General features: G+C 40.5%; 1 protein-coding gene across 9 annotated transcripts; it reads left to right on the forward strand.

Moving 5' to 3' along the window:
- The first annotated feature begins 9211 nt into the window (after positions 1-9211).
- Positions 9212-17505, forward strand: CREBZF (CREB/ATF bZIP transcription factor). Of its 9 annotated transcripts, XM_021926902.2 has the most exons (5): positions 9212-11683; positions 11897-11974; positions 13041-13109; positions 13744-13859; positions 14899-17505. In XM_021926902.2, exons 1-2 carry the CDS (start codon positions 10623-10625, stop codon positions 11910-11912), a joined length of 1077 nt encoding a protein of 358 aa, XP_021782594.2. In that variant the 5' UTR covers positions 9212-10622; the 3' UTR covers positions 11913-11974; positions 13041-13109; positions 13744-13859; positions 14899-17505. The 9 variants fall into 9 exon arrangements, with proteins under 9 accessions (XP_021782594.2, XP_009185311.2, XP_021782593.2 ...); XM_009187047.4 differs by lacking the exon at positions 13744-13859; XM_021926901.2 differs by having other exon boundaries at positions 13744-16908.
- The last annotated feature ends 604 nt before the right edge of the window (positions 17506-18109 follow it).

The raw sequence follows: 18109 nt of genomic DNA on the forward strand, positions 1-18109 counted from the left end.
ACCATAAAGTCATGATCTTTGGGGAGATCTGATAGACTTGGACTGATCTATTCCAATCCCCCTTTCAGTGTGCTTTTCTGTGTTGCAGAAATGTAAAAGCTGAAACAAAAGAAGCACAGAAACAAACTATATTTGCCAGACTCCTCTGCAGCCATATTTGGAAGGTGCAAATGAGGCAAGGATCCTTGGTTTCCTCCTTTTGCCACTATAGCTTCCAAGTATATTCTTGTGGAGACATCAGGTTTTTCTGCAACAGCATCTCGATGTCCATTCACTAACTTTATAGGATGTGGTAGCCAGCCCCTTAAGACAGGCTTTCTAATGATTCTTGTCTCCTAGTATTCATGTCCTTGTCTCATCCTCTCCCAGCACGAATAAGGTCTGACTCATGTGACCAAAAGAATCTTACATAAGTGATGGTATATCATCTCTGAGGCTAGGTCATAAAAGACATTGGTGCTTCTTCCTTGGTCTCATGGACCATTTGCTCTAGGTGAAGACAGCCACCGTGAAGTGTAGACACTCACACAGCTCTGTGGATGGGCCCACATGGAGGAGGAACTGAAACCTCCCTTCATGGCCAACGAGTTAGCCATATGAATGAGCCACTTGGATATCCCGGCCCGCGGGATCGTGGAAGCAGGCCCTGGAGGGGGGAGTGGGAATTTGGGGGACAAGAGACACGAGAAATGGAGACAAGACAGTGCTCTGATCAAGTCTCATTTAATGGCGGTAATGCAATGCCTTATATACACTTAGAGGGGAAGGGGTTGGGCCAGAGGCGGAGATGATCTCATCACGGAGGGCGTGACCAAGTAGGTATTGGTTTCTCTGGTCTAACGTCATGTTGCGCCTGCGCTACAAAGTAACGATTTTCACGGGCGCGGTAAAAATGAGTGAAGAAGAAGGAGGAAGAGCGCCATTTTGTACTGGCGTATGAGACAGCAGAACAGGGAAAAAGGTAAATCTAGGGAGGAGGCATGGGGTGGAAATGAATAAAGCTCAGGCGTTTTTAATCGTCAGTTATTATTTGCTATGGCCGGGGCACGCAGCTCCGGACACTTGGAAGCGGATTCTTTAGCACCATTCAAGCTTTCCAGAGGACTGCAGTCCAAGCCAAAATCTGACTAAACCCCATGAGGATTTCAGAGCTAGAACTAACTACCTAGCTAAGCCACTTAAAAATTTCTGACCAACAGAAAATGTGAGCAACAATAAATGTTTATTGTTTTAAACCACAGTAATAAACAAGTGCTTATTCTTGGATGTTTGTCCTTTTTAAAGTTTTGGGTAACTTGTTAGGTAGCAATAGTTAGTCAATAGTTGGAGTTGAGTTGCGCGTGGTGGCTCACACCTGTAATCCTAACATTTTGGGAGGCCAAGGCGGGTGGATTACCTGGGTCAGGAGTTCAAGACCAGCCTGACCAATATGGTGAAACCCCGTTTCAATTAAAAAATACAAAAATTAGCTGTGCATGGTGGCGGGCACCTGTAATCCCAGCTACTCCGGAGACTGAGGCAGAATTGCTTGAACCCGGGAGGTGGAGGTTGCAGTGAGCCGAGATGAAGCCATTGCACTCAAGCCTGGGTGACAGAGTGAGACTCCGTCTCAAAAAAAAAAGAAAAAAAAGAAAGAAAGAAAGGAATAGTTGGGGTTGAGAATTTGGGGAGCAGCAGTTTTCCTTATCCCTAAATCACAGCTAAAGCAGAGTTTTTTGAAGTCAACATTCCAGCTGTCTATTTTACCACTTTTCCAACTGGGGCAGAGATAGTAGCTACCAAGTGGGCCTATTTGGCAATATTGTGCTGAGAGGCATTCTTGATAATCCAGTCTAATGCCCACTCCTCCCTCCAGTCTTTCCAATGACTTTTAAAGCACTACATTCTCTGAATTAAATTTCATTCCTCCTAAAGTAGCTAAGTTGGTTTCTGTTTCCTGTAGTTGAGCACTGAATGATACAACAGGCTCAGCTAGATTCTTGGCATATTTGGTTAGCCTCTCTTCATCTCCTTTAACGGTTTTACTGAATGGCTGCCATGACAAAGCAGTACCCAAAATCAGGTGGTTTAAAATAACAGAAATTTATTGTCTCATGGTTCTGGGGGCTAGAAGTCCAAAACCAAGGTGTTGGCAAGGCCTTGCTTTCTCCAGTGGCTTTGGGGGAGAATTTTTCCTTGCCTCTTTCAGTTTCTGATGTTTGCTGGCAATTCTTGGCATTCCTTGGCTTGTAGACACATCATTCCAGTCACATGGTTGTTACGGTTTGGCTGTGTTTCCACCCAGGTGTCATCTTAAATTGTAGCTCCATAATCCCCACATGTTGTGGAAGGGACTTGGTGGGAGGTGATTGAATCATGGGGGAGAGTTTTTCCCTTGCTGTTCTCATGATAATGCATAAGTCTCATGAGATCTGATGGTTTTATAAAGGGCAGTTTCCCTGCATATGCCCTCTTGCCTGCACTGTGTAAGATACGCCTTTGCTCCTCCTTGGCCTTCCCACATGATTGTGAGGCCTCCCTAGCCATGTGGAGCTGTGAGTCCATAAAACCTCTTTTTTTTTATAAATTACCTAGTCTCAGGCGGTTCTTTATAGCAGTGTGAGAATGGACTAATACAGTAAATTGGTCCTGGGTAGTGGGGCGCTGCTGTAAAGATACTTTAAAATGTGGAAGCAACTTTGGAACTGGGTAACAGGCAGAGATTGGAATAGTTTGGAGGGCTCAGAAGAAGACAGAAACATGTGGGAAAGTTTAGAACTTCCTAGAGACTTGTTGAATGGCTTTGATCAAAATGCTGATGTGATAACACTAAGAAGTCCAAGCTGAGGTGGTCTCAGATGGAGATGACGAATTTGTTGGGGACTGGAGCAAAGGTGACTCTTATGCTTTGGCAAAGAGACTGGTGGCATTTTGCCCCTGCCCTAGAGGTTTGTGGAACTTGAGAGAGATGATTTAGGGTATCTGGCAGAAGAAATTTCTAAGTAGCAATGAATTCAAGAGGAAGCAGAACATAAAAGTTTGGAAAATTTGCAGCCCGATGTTGCAGTAGGAAAGAAAAAACCCATTTTCTTGGGAGAAATTCAAGCTGGCTGCAGAAATTTGCATAAGTAACCAGGAGCAACAGGTTAATCACCAAGACAATGGAGAGAATGTCTCCAGGGCATGTTAGAGATCTTCGAAGCAGCCCCTCCCATGACAGGCCCAGAGGCCTAGGAATAGAAAATGGTTTCATATGCTGGGCCTAGGGCCCCATGCTGTGTGCAGCCTAGGTTCTTGGTGCCCTGCATCCCAGCTGCTCCAGCTGTGGCTAAAAGAGGCCAAGGTACAGGCTCAGGCTATGGCTTCAGAGGGTGCAAGCCCTAAGCCTTGGCGGCTTCCATGTGATAATGAGCCTCTGGGTGCATAGAAGTCAAGAATTGAGGTCTGGCAACCTCCCCCTAGATTTTAGAGGATGTATGGAAACACTTGGCTGTCCAGGCATAAGTTTGCTGCAGGAGCAGGGCTTCCATGGAGAACCTCTGCTAGGGCAGTGTGGAAGGGAAGTGTGGGGTCAGAGTTCCCACACAGAGTCTACACTGGGGCACTGCCTAGTGGAGCTGTGAGAAGAGGGCCACCGTCCTCCAGACCCCAGAATGGTAGCTCTATCAACAGCTTGCACTGTGCACTGGAAAAGCTGCAGTCAGTGCCGATGCGTGAAAGCTGCCAGGAGGGGGCCTGGACCCTGCAAAGCCACAGGGATGAAGCTGCTCAAGGCCATGGTAACACACCTCTTCCATCAGTGTGACCTGGGTGTGAGACATGGAGTCAAAGGAGATCATTATGGAGATTTAAGATTTGACTGCCCTGCTAGATTATGGACTTGCATGGGGCCTGTAGCCCTTTTGTTTTGGCCAAGTTCTGTCATTTGGAATGGGCGTATTTACCCAATGCCTGTACCTGCATTGTATCTAGGAAGTAACTAACTTGCTTTTGATTTTTCAGGCTTGTAGGCAGAAAGGACTTGCCTTGCCTCGCCTCCGATGAGACTTTGGATTGTGGACTTTTGAGTTAATGCTGAATGGGGGATTGTTGGGATGGCATGATTGGTTTTGAAATGTGAGGACATGAGATTTGGGAGGGGCCAGGAGCAGAATTATGTTGTTTGGCTGAGTCCCCACCCAAATGTCATCTTGAAATGTAGCTCCCATAATCCCCACATGTTGTGGAAGGGACCCAGTGGGAAGTAATTGAATCATGGGGGCAGGTTTTTTCTATGCTGTTCTCACTGTAGTGAATAAGTCTCACAAGATCTGATGGTTTTGTAAAGGGCAGTTCCCCTACATATGCTCTCTTGCCTACCGCCATGTAACACATGTCTTTACTTCTCCTTTGCCTTCCACCGTGATTGTGAGGCCTCCTTAGCCATGTGGAACTGTGAGTCCATTAAACCTCTTTTTCTTTATAAATTACCCAGTTTTGGGCAGTTCTTTGCAGCAGTGTGAGAATGGATTAATACACATGCTTATCCTCTACCTATGTGTCTTTCCATTGTCTTCCCTTTGTGTTTGTCTCTATGTACAAATGTTTTCTTTTTATAAGGGCAAAAATCATGCTGAATTAGAACCCACCCTAATAAGCTAATTTTAGCTTTATTATCTCTGTAAAAATCCTATTGCCAAATAAGGTCACGTTCTAAGGTACTACGGATTAGGACTTCGACATGTCATTTTTGAGGGACACAATCTAATCTATATCAACTCCTATCCTCCTCTTCACTCTTAGCTGACAACTTCTTCTTCTAATCTATCTAGATATTGATGCTACATTGTATTCTGGTGCTCCAGCTGAAAAATTTATGTATGCATGTCTCAGGGGATGAGTTGACATTCTTTTCCTATGTTTGGAAAATCTATGGTTAAAGAACTTGAGAGGCCTGGTGCGGTGGCTCACGCCTGTAATCCAGCACTTTGGGAGGCTGAGGCAGGTGGATCACGAGGTCAGGAGGTCAAGACCATCCTGGCTAACACGGGGAAACCCCGTCTCTACAAAATATACAAAAAATTAGCTGGGTGTGGTGGCGGGCACCTGTAGTCCCAGCCACTCAGTAGGCAGAGGCAGGAGAATGGCGTGAACCCGGGAGGCAGAGTTTGCAGTTAGCAGAGATTGCGCCACTGTACTCTAGCCTGGATGATAGAGCGAGACTCCGTCTCAAAAAACAAACAAACAAACAAACAAAAAACCTTGGGATCTTATTGTGGGGGGATTAAAATGTTAAGAGGAAATAAAGAATGCGAAACAAAGTATCAATGGCCCTACATGTCTTAAATTAATTTTCATTTTGTATTACATGCTTGCTAGAAACTTTCAGGATTTTTCTTCTTTCAAGTTCCAATGAAATGCTTGTGTATTTACAAACATGTAATTAGGCCGGGCATGGTGGCTCACACCTGTAATCCCAGCACTTTGGGAGGCTGAGATGGGCAGATCATGAGGTCAGGAGTTCAAGACCAGCCTGGCCAACATGGTGAAACCCTGTCTCTACTAAAAAATACAAAAATTAGCCAGGCATGGTGGCAAGCACCTGTAATCCCAGCCACTTGGAAGGCTGAGGCAGGAGAATCGCTTGAACCCGGGAGGCAGAGGTTGCAGTGAGCTGAGATCATGCCACTTTACTCTAACCTGGGCAACAGAGTGAGACTCTGTCTCAAAACAAACAAACAAAAAACATTTAATTAATTCAGTTGTAAATAGTGTGTATACAAACACATGTCCTATGATGTCTCTTCTTACCCACTCTGCTCCAACCTTTTTGTCTTTATTTCTTAACACACTATTGAGGTTTCAGCTGAAATTTTATTTCCTCTGAGAATTGTCCATTGGCTATCCAATCTAAAATAATTATAGATTTATTTTCAATTGGGTGACCCTTTAAAAAAATCTCTGTATAGCATTTTTATAAAACTTTCCTATTTATTTGCTGTCTTCTCTCATTACAAAGTCGGCTCCATGAGAACTTTATTGACCTTGCCCATCATTATACCCACAATGCTTATAACAGGATCTAGCTCAAAGTAGACCGTGTGTGTGTGTGTGTGTGTGTGTGTGTGTGTGTGTGTGTGTGTGTAGAATGACTGAATAAATTATTTTCTTGCTTTGGTCTTGCAATTCTAGACAGATGCAGAATAATGTAGGTATGTGAGATGGGTCAAGTTTTGCAAAACCTTTATTTAGCTACGAGAAGCTGAACAGATGTTTTTCAAACTGCCTCCCCAATATACAAAACCCAATACACAGAGTTATAAAGTTTAGGCTTCTCTCACAATTATCTTAAGCTAGTGAACCTTACACAGTTTTTACATGGCTTTATACCTCCTTCCCTCCAAAGATTTGGAGTATAGTTGAATCCTGACACATGCTGCAAGTCATTTAATAAAACAGCCATTCATGTTGTTAAAATCTCCATGTAAAATACAAATAGGAGCATGTTTCTTAATCTAATAAAAATACTAATCTCAAGTCAATAGCTAGACAGTAAAGGCATTCCTGTTAAAGTCAGCAATAAGACAAGGAAGTTTGCTATAAACACTATTATTAGACATGAATCTGAAAGTGCTATTATATTATCAGTCAAGATAATAATAAATATTGCAAAGAAGGAAGCAAAATAGTTATATATAAGGTTATGTAATTATTAAAAATTGATAAGCTGAAAATTAAAACAAGAAAGTTTGGTGCACTAGTCAGTTAAAAATTTAACAAAAAAGATAAATAGCTCTCCTACATAGTAACAATAACCATTTAGAAATAGAACGGAAGAAATAATCTATTTTATGCAAAGTTTGCATAAAAACTAGGTAAAGTTTGCATAAAAACTAGATAAAAGAAATGAATACATTTAATGCAATTTCCATAAAAAATTCTAGCTTTTTTGAACTTGGAAAGTCTTCTAAAGTTATGTGGAGAAATAAATACTTAAGTATAGCTAGAAAATTCTGAGAAAATAAAAGTGACAAAGAGGGACTTGCCATATGAGATATGAAAATGTAATATAAACTCCAATAAAAAGTGGAGAGATTTTGCTTCTGGAATTGCAGAACTGATCAATAAAATAGATAAAGACCAGAAATAGAGCCAAGTGTATGTAAGAATTTAATATATGGCACACATGTTGGGAAGTCAGTGGGACAAGTATGGATTATTCAATGAATTGATAAGTGGATTTTTTTTTTTTTCTTCTAAGACATAGTCTTACTCTGTCGCCCAGGCTGGATGGAGTGCAGTGGCACGATCTTGGCTTACTGCAACCTCTGCCTCCAAGGTTCAAGTGATTCTCGGGCCTCAGCCTCCCAAATAGCTGGGATTACATGCATGTGCCACCACACCTGGCTAAATTTTTTTCTAATTTTTTGTATTTTTAATAGAGATGAGGTTTCACCATGTTGGCCAGGCTGGTCTCGAACTCCTGGCCTTAAGTGTTCCGCCTGCCTCGGCCTCCCAAAGTGCTGGGATTACAGGTGTGAGCCGCTGAGCCTGGTCTTTGATAAATTGACTATTTAAAAATTACAGCCTAAGAAAGAACTTTACAACTCCACCCCTAGTAAATCGTAAAATTATTTTTTAAAAAAGTAGGAAAATATAAGAGGCAAAGGGATGTTTCCCTTATAATGTAAAGAGTTCACATAAATCAAGAAGAAAAAAGACAAACATCTTCCCTGAAGAACGTTTTCCCCTACTTCAAAGATAAATAAATGGGTTAGGGAAGTGAAAATCCTATTCACATTAGAAGTTAGTTGGTCATGTGACAAACATTCAACCTTCCAGTAATCAAGGAAAAGCAAATTTGGGAGGTTGCGGTGGCTCACACCCACAATCCCAGCACTTTGGGAGGCTGAGGCAGGTGGATCACCTGAGGCGGGCAGATCACCTGAGGCCAGGAGTTCAAGACCAGCCTTGCCAACATGGTGAAACCCCATCTCTACTAAAAGTACAAAAAATTAGCCAGGCAGGGGGGGGGGGGGGGGGGGGGGGGGGGGGGGGGTTGGTGTCTCTCTATGTTGCCGAGGCTGATCTCAAACTCCTGGGCTCAGGCAATCCTCCTGCCTCGGCCTCCCAAAGTGCTGGGATTACAGGTGTGAGCCACCACACCTGGCCAAATCATGTGTATTTAAAACAAAATTTTGTAGTTTAAAAAATATAATAAATCGGCCGGGCGCGGTGGCTCACGCCTGTAATCCCAGCACTTTGGGAGGCCGAGGCGGGCGGATCACAAGGTCAGGAGATCGAGACCATGGTGAAACTCCGTCTCTACTAAAAATAGAAAAAATTAGCCGGGCGCAGCGGCGGGCGCCTGTAGTCCCAGCTACTCGGGAGGCTGAGGCAGGAGGCGGAGCTTGCAGTGAGCCGAGATTGCGCCACTGCACTCCAGCCTGGGCGACAGAGCAAGACTCCGTCTCAAAAAAAAAAAAAAAAAAAAAAATATATATATATATATATATAATAAATCAATCAATAATATTGAATTTTGCCTAAGGGGAAAATGCAGTTGACTGGGATTACCAGCCATACAAAACACCTGTACTCAAGGGAGGCCAGTGTATACATATATCACCTTGAACTGTGTGCTGTTGTTCTTTAGCAAAATCTTTCCTAATGGAATGTTAAGCAGGACAAGGAGTCCTTTTATTTATTCTTCTAGATACCACAGGTCATACTTTTTTCACACCTTGAAATAATTGTTTTCATTCAGTTGAGCTTTAGTGTTATGCCTTCAGTCAAAACTGTAGACTTTGTTCACTCACTCAATAAATATTTGTTGAAGCCTGTGCAGTGTACCAAGCACGTTTCTCAATATTTAGGACCTGTCAGTGTTCAACTTTCCTGGAACTTGCTTTCTGTCTCTCTTAAGAAATACTGTATAGAAGCAGCTATCCTAGAGGATATCTGCTACATTATTCAGTATCCTATAGAGAAGTTTCTTTAAGATTTAAGAACTAGAAAAGTGGTTAAAGAATTCATATATACTTTACTTATGAACAAAGGAAAATTCATTTCTCTTTTTTTGTTTGGGCTGTCAGGAAACAATTTTAGCCCAACTCAAACAACTGAGTAAGATATTGCATCCATCCAATTCCAATATTAACCGTTTCCCCTTTCAGAACTCCTTCTCTTCCTAGTTCATCTTTTTTTTGGCCTTGCTTTTTAAAAATTCAAAATGTTTTGTTTTACTATATTCTAATGTACTTGTAAACTGCTTCAAATCTCAGATCTCTTGTGGGATATGAACCTAAATATCTGTATTTGTAAACTGCTTCAAATCTCAAATTCCTTGTGGGATGTGAACCTAAATAACAAACAGAAAAGGTCTCTAAAATAAAAGATGTGCATTGAAAATAGAGCATTTCAATGGGAAAACGCATGCCATAGTAAACTGTGTGTGTATGCAGGAAGACGAAGGAAGACAAAGGGTTTTAAAGGAAAAAAAATGAGGATGGTTACACATTGTTTTGAAATAATTATCTTGACTACAAAGGTCAATAACAAGGGTGACGTCAGTTCAAGGTTGGACAGGCAGCTTCTGGGCAGACATCCTTGCAGAGGTTTTGTATAAGGTCGTGATGGTTTTTGTGCAACGTTGTGGTTTTGCAGTCTTTGTTTTCAGGCATACAAGTATGAGTACCCTCTCTTCATAGCCTTTTCTGGCTCTATTTGTCAGAGTTTTTGTTCGTTACCCAAATGCAGTAAGTCAGTACTGATTGGATCTTGGCTCAAGTGAAAATACCTACTTGTAAAAAATGGCATGAACAACCGAAGACAATTTTTGTAAGGAACGTTGTATTCTACATTCCTTTTTTTTTTTAATTGACAAATAATAACTGTCACATTCATGGGGTACATAGTGATGTTTCCATACATATGGAATGTAGTGATCAGGTTAGGGTAATTAGCATATCCATTATCCAACTGAGGACATCTAGTATGGCCCAGGTATTAAATAGTATTAGTAAACGATTGTTAATCTTCTGAAGACTTGGTAATAGTATTATGATTATGAAAAAAAGTCCTTAGTTTTAGAGATGCACACTGAAGTACGCAGGGGTATGGTGTCTTACCTGCAACTTTAGGATGATTCAGCAAAAAAAATTTACAAGCATTTATGTAAAGATAAAGCAAATATGGCAAAACATTGTGTTGAACTGTTGAGTCTGGGTATTGGGCGGTATTATTGAATTAGGGTGGATAAATCTAGAGTCTGTTGTTATTTTTGCTGCAGTTATTATGACGTCACTAGAAACCTGGAATTATTCCCACTCCAAAGCACCCTAAAACCTCGCGATATTACGGCCTGGTGGCGCGCGAAACGCGGTGGGCGGGGCTGGGGCGAAAACCACTGACTTCCGGCCAGGCCGTTGTCTGGGTGGCGCGGTTGAGTCATCACTGGGCCTCACCGCTTCTTTCTCCCGACCCTCCCCGCGCCCTGGCGCGGGGGGTCGACTAGCCAACTGAGGCGGGAGGCTACTCGGACCTTTCCCTGCATTTCGTTTCGGCCAGTGCCGGGGGCTACCCGCCCTGGGGCCTGGGATCCTTGGGGCCCGTGAGGCCCACTCTTAGCGGCCAGGGCCTACCGCGGCCCGCCGCCGGCCCTCATGAGGCATAGCCTGACCAAGCTGCTGGCAGCCTCGGGCAGCAACTCCCCAACCCGCAGTGAGAGCCCAGCCCCGGCTGCAACCTGCTTGCTGCCCTCGGACCTCACCCGGGCGGCAGCGGGGGAGGAGGAGACAGCAGCGGCCGGATCTCCCGGCCGCAAGCAGCAGCTTGGCGACGAAGGGGAGTTGGAAGCCGGGAGGGGGAGCCGCGGCAGGGTGGCCGTGCGCGCGCCCTCGCCCGAGGAGATGGAGGAGGAAGCGATCGCCAGCCTCCCCGGAGAAGAAACGGAGGATATGGACTTTCTGTCTGGGCTGGAACTGGCGGATCTCCTGGACCCCCGGCAACCGGACTGGCACCTGGACCCCGGGCTTAGCTCGCCGGGGCCTCTCTCCTCGTCTGGCGGAGGCTCGGATAGCGGCGGCCTGTGGAGAGGGGAGGATGACGATGAGGCCGCGGCTGCTGAAATGCAGCGCTTCTCTGACCTGCTGCAGAGGCTGTTAAACGGTATCGGAGGCTGCAGCAGCAGCAGTGACAGTAGCAGCGCCGAAAAGAGGCGGAAAAAGTCTCCAGGAGGAGGCGGCGGTGGCGGCAGCGGTAACGACAACAACCAGGCGGCGACAAAGAGTCCCCGGAAGGCGGCGGCGGCGGCTGCCCGCCTTAATCGGCTGAAGAAGAAGGAGTACGTGATGGGGCTGGAGAGTCGAGTACGGGGTCTGGCAGCCGAGAACCAGGAACTGCGGGCCGAGAATCGGGAGCTGGGCAAACGCGTACAGGCACTGCAGGAGGAGAGTCGCTACCTACGGGCAGTCTTAGCCAACGAGACTGGACTGGCTCGCTTGCTGAGCCGGCTGAGCGGCGTGGGACTGCGGCTGACCACCTCGCTCTTCAGAGACTCGCCCGCCGGTGACCACGACTACGCTCTGCCGGTGGGAAAGCAGAAGCAGGACCTGCTGGAAGAGGACGACTCGGCGGGAGGAGTCTGTCTCCATGTGGACAAGGATAAGGTGTCGGTGGAGTTCTGCTCGGCGTGCGCCCGGAAGGCGTCGTCTTCTCTTAAAATGTAGGGTCAAGTAATCTGCTCTTTATCCGCGTTTACCCCTTTCAACTCCCTTACACGATGTCAAACTTATCTTAGTGGGACATCTTCACCGGACACATTTCAGAGGAGAGAAAAAAAGTAATATTGAATCTTAAAGTGTTTAGCTAAAAGCATGAATGTGACACAGTAACCAACTCCTAATGATAACATGTGACTATTAAATCTCTCTGACAGTTTCTTTTTTAGGTGATTTCCTTCCTGCCAGGCTCCGTTGTAGGGGTTACAGAACAGTCGTTCCCGCCTCACAACCTGGTAAGGATCCATCTCTTCCCGTAACGCTCATGCTCTGCTGCTTAGTCTACTTTAATGGGCAACATCTCAGTCTGTGTGTGTGTGGTTTTTTTTTTTTTCCTGTTTTGGAAGGTGGGAGGGAAATCTAATTTGGGCCCTGTCCACCCTGGAAACAGACTTGTGCTGGTCAAGAATGTATTTAAGATGCCTCTTCTGGTTGAAATAGCTATTAATGTGTCCCCTTATTCAGACTTGCGTGTACCTAGCTCTTCTGTCCCCAGTGTGGACATGGCCTTGGATGACATCGGTTCCAACTGTACACTGAAACCTGCTTATAGAGATACAGTTTGGAGACAGTGAAACAGGTGAAGTTGAATGGAAGTTCCGAGTTGTACAAGGTGCAAATTGGAATTCCGATTTTAGGGCAACTTTTCAGAGGTTGACAATAAGTATTTGGGGCATGCACAAATGTGATAGTTATTTTGCTGGAGGTGACAGGTATCTCTGAAACATCAATGCCTTTTAGTTTTCAGTAGGAGATATAGAAACAGTCTATACGGAGTAACAGAGTTTAGTATCTCACCATCAGAGAAGTTGGAAATTAACATGCATATCAGACTCCTGTGTTTTAGTTACTTGGAGAATAAGAATGGTTAATATTTCTTTGAGGACCAGCAGTGATTACCCTATCACTGAGTATGAATAAATTGTTGAACATCTTTATTTTTGTTGTATTAAAATTTTAGGTTAAATTTATATATGTATGATTAGATATTGAAGGTTGTGAAATGTGAATGAAAACGTGTAAAGTGAGGCTTCACAAAGAATCTTATTCTCTGTATTTCAAAAGTATTTGTCCTATTTTAGAATAATTTTTTAAATTGAGTGCTTCTGGCCACTTAAATAACACAATTGGCACTATTTTCCCAAAGGTGGGATTTATTCTTCCCTTGAATCTATTAACCAGTTGTATAAATTGAGTTATGGTGTCCTTCAGTGTAAGAGGCATTAAAAAATTCTTTGTGAAACATCACTGCTTGATAAAGTATATACGTATTTAGCATCCTTGTTTTTCTTTGTGCTAAAGTGGATACAGCTGTTGGGGCAGAAGAGACGGGACCAGCTGCTGGCCACATTTCCTGCTTTATTTTAAAAGGTAGTATAAGAAATGAGGAAAAAGAGGTAATATCAGGGCTTCTGCTGTTTTTTATTTTTAAAATGTTCATAATTAAAAAGTATTTTCCAGCAGTCCAAAGATGTAAGTTATCTTACACATAAAATGTTTTATTTTGTTGTTATTTGGTTATGAAAATGGAATCCTTGTTCTTGCACAACTGTAAATGTTTTGTTGCTAGATAATATGATTTGAGACCTGAATTGGTCTTTGGTTTCCAGTGCATCACAGCATATTTTGTAAAATCATCTACTACTGCACTTGAGCATGATGGGTAGTAGCCAAACTCACAACTTGGAGTGATGAACCTGCTTATACCTAAGGGCAGGAGCAAGCCCCTCACAATGCAGCTGCATGGGTTTTTAGTGCCTACTGAATTTTATATATATATATACATATATATAAACCAAAAGTAGTTGGAAAGATTATTTGAAATGACTAATTTGTGCTATCTTTATGAAATATGTTAAATGTAGCTTTTTTGAAACAGAAGCCTTGAATTGAAATTTAACTAATACTTGAACATTTTTGTATATATTTCTTTGTATATAATTTTGTGCAGTACCAATGACAAAAATATGGTGTCATAATAAAACCAGGTTTGTTGATCTTTTAGTTATGGGCTCAAAGAATTTATTCATCTCTAACATGACATTGGAAAATAATGGATGAAAATAGGAAAAATGATTGTTGTTAATGCTGACTGTGGGTCTTAAAAGGTTCTGGAAAGCAGTAAGTTCATTTTTCTAAAAACTATAACATTCTCTTGGAATATTTTCTTCCTTACGTCAGTACTTTTCCTGCATTATTTGAAGTTGTGGGCTGGGGAGAAAACAGCAGTCAAAGCTTTCTGAATTGAGATGCTTTGAAATTCCAAGTGTAGATTTTTAGAATGTCATTTTATAAATGGCAGTTTTTGGAATTACTTGATAAAGAACTTTTGAAAATGGAAAGATTAGTATGGCCTATTTTTAAAGCTGCTTTGTTAGGTTCCTTATGTTTTATTAACTGTCTTTCCTCAGTTTCCATTTCATTTTTTTTTCTAGTTTTGGTGACTTAGTGATTTTGTCATTTTTTTACATCAACTTCATGGTCTTGTTTTTACATGGTAATTGCATGTATTTAGGATCTATCTAATAGGGGCTTTAAATAAATTTGGTCATATTTATGTGTAAGCACATTTTACTGTAAATGTTTGGGTTTCTGAATTTAAACAGATCTGTTTATTTCAGTATGTAGTAAACAATATCTTAAAGTGTCCGACTCACTACTTGTTAATTAAAAAAGTTATGATTAATGTGAAACTGTTGTCTTACTATTTTTAGAAAATTGTGTTCTGGATGATTAGCACATGGATAAAGGAGATTTCTGGCATATAAAATGGATTGTTTTTGAAATTTCTAGGTTTGGCTCTATTTACTATAATGGTTGAAAACAATTTAGTATTTGGGTGACCCTTTTGTTTTTCTTCTAAATGTGCCTCTATGGTAAAATACAGAACTAGACTAAAGACGTAGCTTTTTAATATTTGTCTTCGATGGTGGCAGGAGTTCATACATTAATTGAACTAACACATCATATTTTGACCTACTATTTCTATCATATTGACTTACTGTTTCTGCACTTCCTTGACCAGACTTATCTTAAAAAGTCCACTTTCGTTAAAATGTAGTCACACCTGATATAATCCAACAAAAAGTGTTCAAAATATTTTAAATATTTGTGCATTTTATAATCACTAAATTAATCTCTCTCTCTTCTCTTTAAACAGCTTAGCAGTGTCTGCAAAAACGAATCTTTTCCTACAACCTGTTAACTGACTGGACTGATGGTAACAAAGTAATTGTGAGAGCCATGTCGGTCAAAAATTTGGCATCTGCTGAAAAAAATGAATGCCATTTTCAAGTTCCCAAATTACTTCTATACTGATTTCACTTTCCAGAAATGGAGATATGAAAAGATTCTCTGGAATCCTTGAAAGACTTAATAGAGATACATGAGACTAAGTTAATCTTGGAACAAAATTATACTTTTTTTGTCTTTCATGGGAGTGATACTCAGTTATTGCATATCTTTACAAAATTGTAACCGTTGGAGAATTACAGTATTTCATCAAGAAATTAATTAGAGTTTTTAAATAATCAAGAGCATATTCTATGGAATTAACATTTAGTGGACTAGAATTACATAAGCAGGCCATCAGTGATCACAAGGCATATGAGTTTGTATTTATTTCCTGGAACATGAGAGGTAATTTGGAGTACAGACAGACACCCTGCTGAGTAGAATATAAAAGTTAATGTAAAGTTCTTAACGATAAAGAGTAGTCCTTTTAAATAGATGCATTGATTTGTATATCTCTGAAAAAGTTGATTATGATTAAATGTGTGGGTAGTTAATTAAAATTTAGGGTAACAACCAGGATGTATGGATTCTGAGGTTTTGGCTTCTTGAGCTTTCTCTTGAGTACTTGATACTGTTTTTTGAATATTTTGAGGTTTCTAATTAATGGTATGCTAGTTTCTACTGTTTTATATAAAAATTTATCTAGTGTTGTATAAGGGCTTTAGTATTCTGGATGGGAGTGGCTTTTTGTGGCATATCGTTGTTTTACTTAATTGAAATATTTTTTCAGTTTATTACAAGTGTGAAAAAAACACTCAAAACTCTGGATTGTTTTATTTCATTTTTGTTGGATTATGTTAATACATTCCTTCACCTGGTTTAGATTGAGTCATTTTATCTTATTTGGGAAATGTGCAGCTGATAGAAGAGGGTTTGGGTAGGAGATTGGCTCTTAACTACATAGTAAATATACAGTTGGTTATTGTATTATTCAGAACTTACTAAATCCAGTCAGTTTCTTATAATTTTAAGTGTATTCAGTGCCTGTGAAGCCAGGCAGCCAAGAGTATTCCCACTGGCATAAAACTTAAGTGCTGATGCTCCTACAGTACAGCTAGTTATAATTCCAGAACCAAAGCCACCAACATGATTTGGTGACCTTAACTACTACTTTGATAGAACAGACTGGGTAATTTACTAATAATGAGTCATTATCTTTTTAATATGTGATTACCTATTTCAGCATTCTGAATGTGTAGTTTAAGGTCTCTCTGATTTAGTAAAATTTTAAAGCTAAATACTCTGATGACTCTTGAAAGTTTAATTGGTAGTATGACATTTATAAGTGTTTTTTCCCCCAGACTCACAGCCAATACAAAGTTTTGAGACTCTAGTAAATGTTAATATTTTTGCTGCTTTTCTGAGCTGTTTTTTTAATTTACTTACCATCTAATCTAGGGACCAAAACGGGAATTCTTCCATTAGAAATTTGTAGTGTTATGTTTGGCCAGCACAGTATTTTTCAGATTTGAATTTCAGTACCTTTATGTGTAGCCTCAGTACTCTCAACACCAGTCACTCTTTATTGTCTTAAAATACTCCATACTTTTTGTTGACCCAAAATTGTTGAATATTTTGCTCAGTTTTCACAATGAACTAATTGAAAAGTGTAGTTACTGTGTTGTAAACATTTGTGTAGTTCTGTTAATATACTGATTTGAATTTTATTTATCTCAACTTCCTTTAGCGTCTGCCTCCAGATTTTGTCTTTGCTGTATACCCACTGAGATCAATTTCCTAGACCCCTCTGGCTCTTAGTGTACTATGGTTTGGGCTTTATAAAATATATTAATGTCTTAATTTAAATAGAATGTGAGCCCTCTTTTTTTTCTTTAAAGCCAAATAACTACACACAGTAAATTATAAAATATTTAAATAGTTTGTCTACTGTGTCTAGACTGAAATATTAAAAATTGACTTAGGGTAGTTTACTTCAGGTGTTAGCTACAAATGACTAAATGTCCTTAAATAATGCAGATATCTGCTCTCTGAACAAAAATTTTGGCAAAGTAAATTTGCAGCAACAGACTTAACATGCTTTATTGTTTATGTTGCCCATTTCTGCTAATGGAAAAGATAATTTAAAAATATGTGGCAGAGGACAGATTAGAAATACTTTTTGGTTACAGAAACCATTGTAAACTCATCCCCATTTATACATGGTATTATGCTAGGGAGTAATTGGACTAGGAATGTTTAAAGATAAGTAAAGAAACAACGTGTGCTCAGTTGTCAAAGAACTTAGTTATATCATTGGACTTTGAATTATCTAAGTTGATTACACAATTCTCTATTCTTAAGGAGTCTAACTGGGTACTTGGGTTAACATCAGAAATTACTTTTAATTCATTGTTTTTTCACTGTGATGAGTAGAACTCTGCTTTTAGTAAAAGTGACAGAATGTAGGTAAAATGGATGATTTGGGGTCAGAGCTTTTCATCTTAAAATAAACAGCTGTATTGTTTTGCCCTTTAAACATTATATATATCTTTCTGTCTTTCTTTCCCTAGTTGTAAAAGTAAAGCATATTATTTGTAGAAAACTTGGAATATCCTGAAAGGAATCAAGAAGAAAAGAAAAATCACCCTTATAACTATAAGCCGTAGAATATCCACAGTAAACATTTTGGCATGCTTCCTTCCTTTCAGTCTCTTGTGCATACAGATTCTTTTGCCTCATAACTGGGATCATTTTCTATATAAGTTTAGTAGATAATACATTTTATGTGCCTGTTGAAAGAACAAATCATCTTTGGTTTCTGAAAAATTGAGATTGTATTTTGTTAATTTCACATAAGCTTTTCATCTTTGGCAGCACTGCTTATATTTTTCTTTAAACAGACGTTAAAGGCCAGTTTCACTCACAAAGATGCCTTTTCTAAATTATTATATATAATTTTAAGCAGCATAAGATTACTTAACACATATGTCACTATTTGGAAGTAATAGTTAAGAGATTCATGAATAATCTTGGATGCCACTTAAAATTTTGTTTGGTACTTTTCTGTGATGATTGGCTTGCTTCATAAGAAAGTGTTGGTTTAGATCTACGCTGTCCAATACTGTAACCATTAGTCA

This window comes from Papio anubis, chromosome 12, assembly GCF_008728515.1.
Source record: "Papio anubis isolate 15944 chromosome 12, Panubis1.0, whole genome shotgun sequence".
Lineage (NCBI taxonomy): Eukaryota > Metazoa > Chordata > Mammalia > Primates > Cercopithecidae > Papio > Papio anubis.

Excerpts from the sequence above, each read along its gene's own strand:
- CREBZF (XM_021926902.2), top strand. The coding sequence starts at position 10,623 with ATGAGGCATAGCCTGACCAAGCTGCTGGCAGCCTCGGGCAGCAACTCC.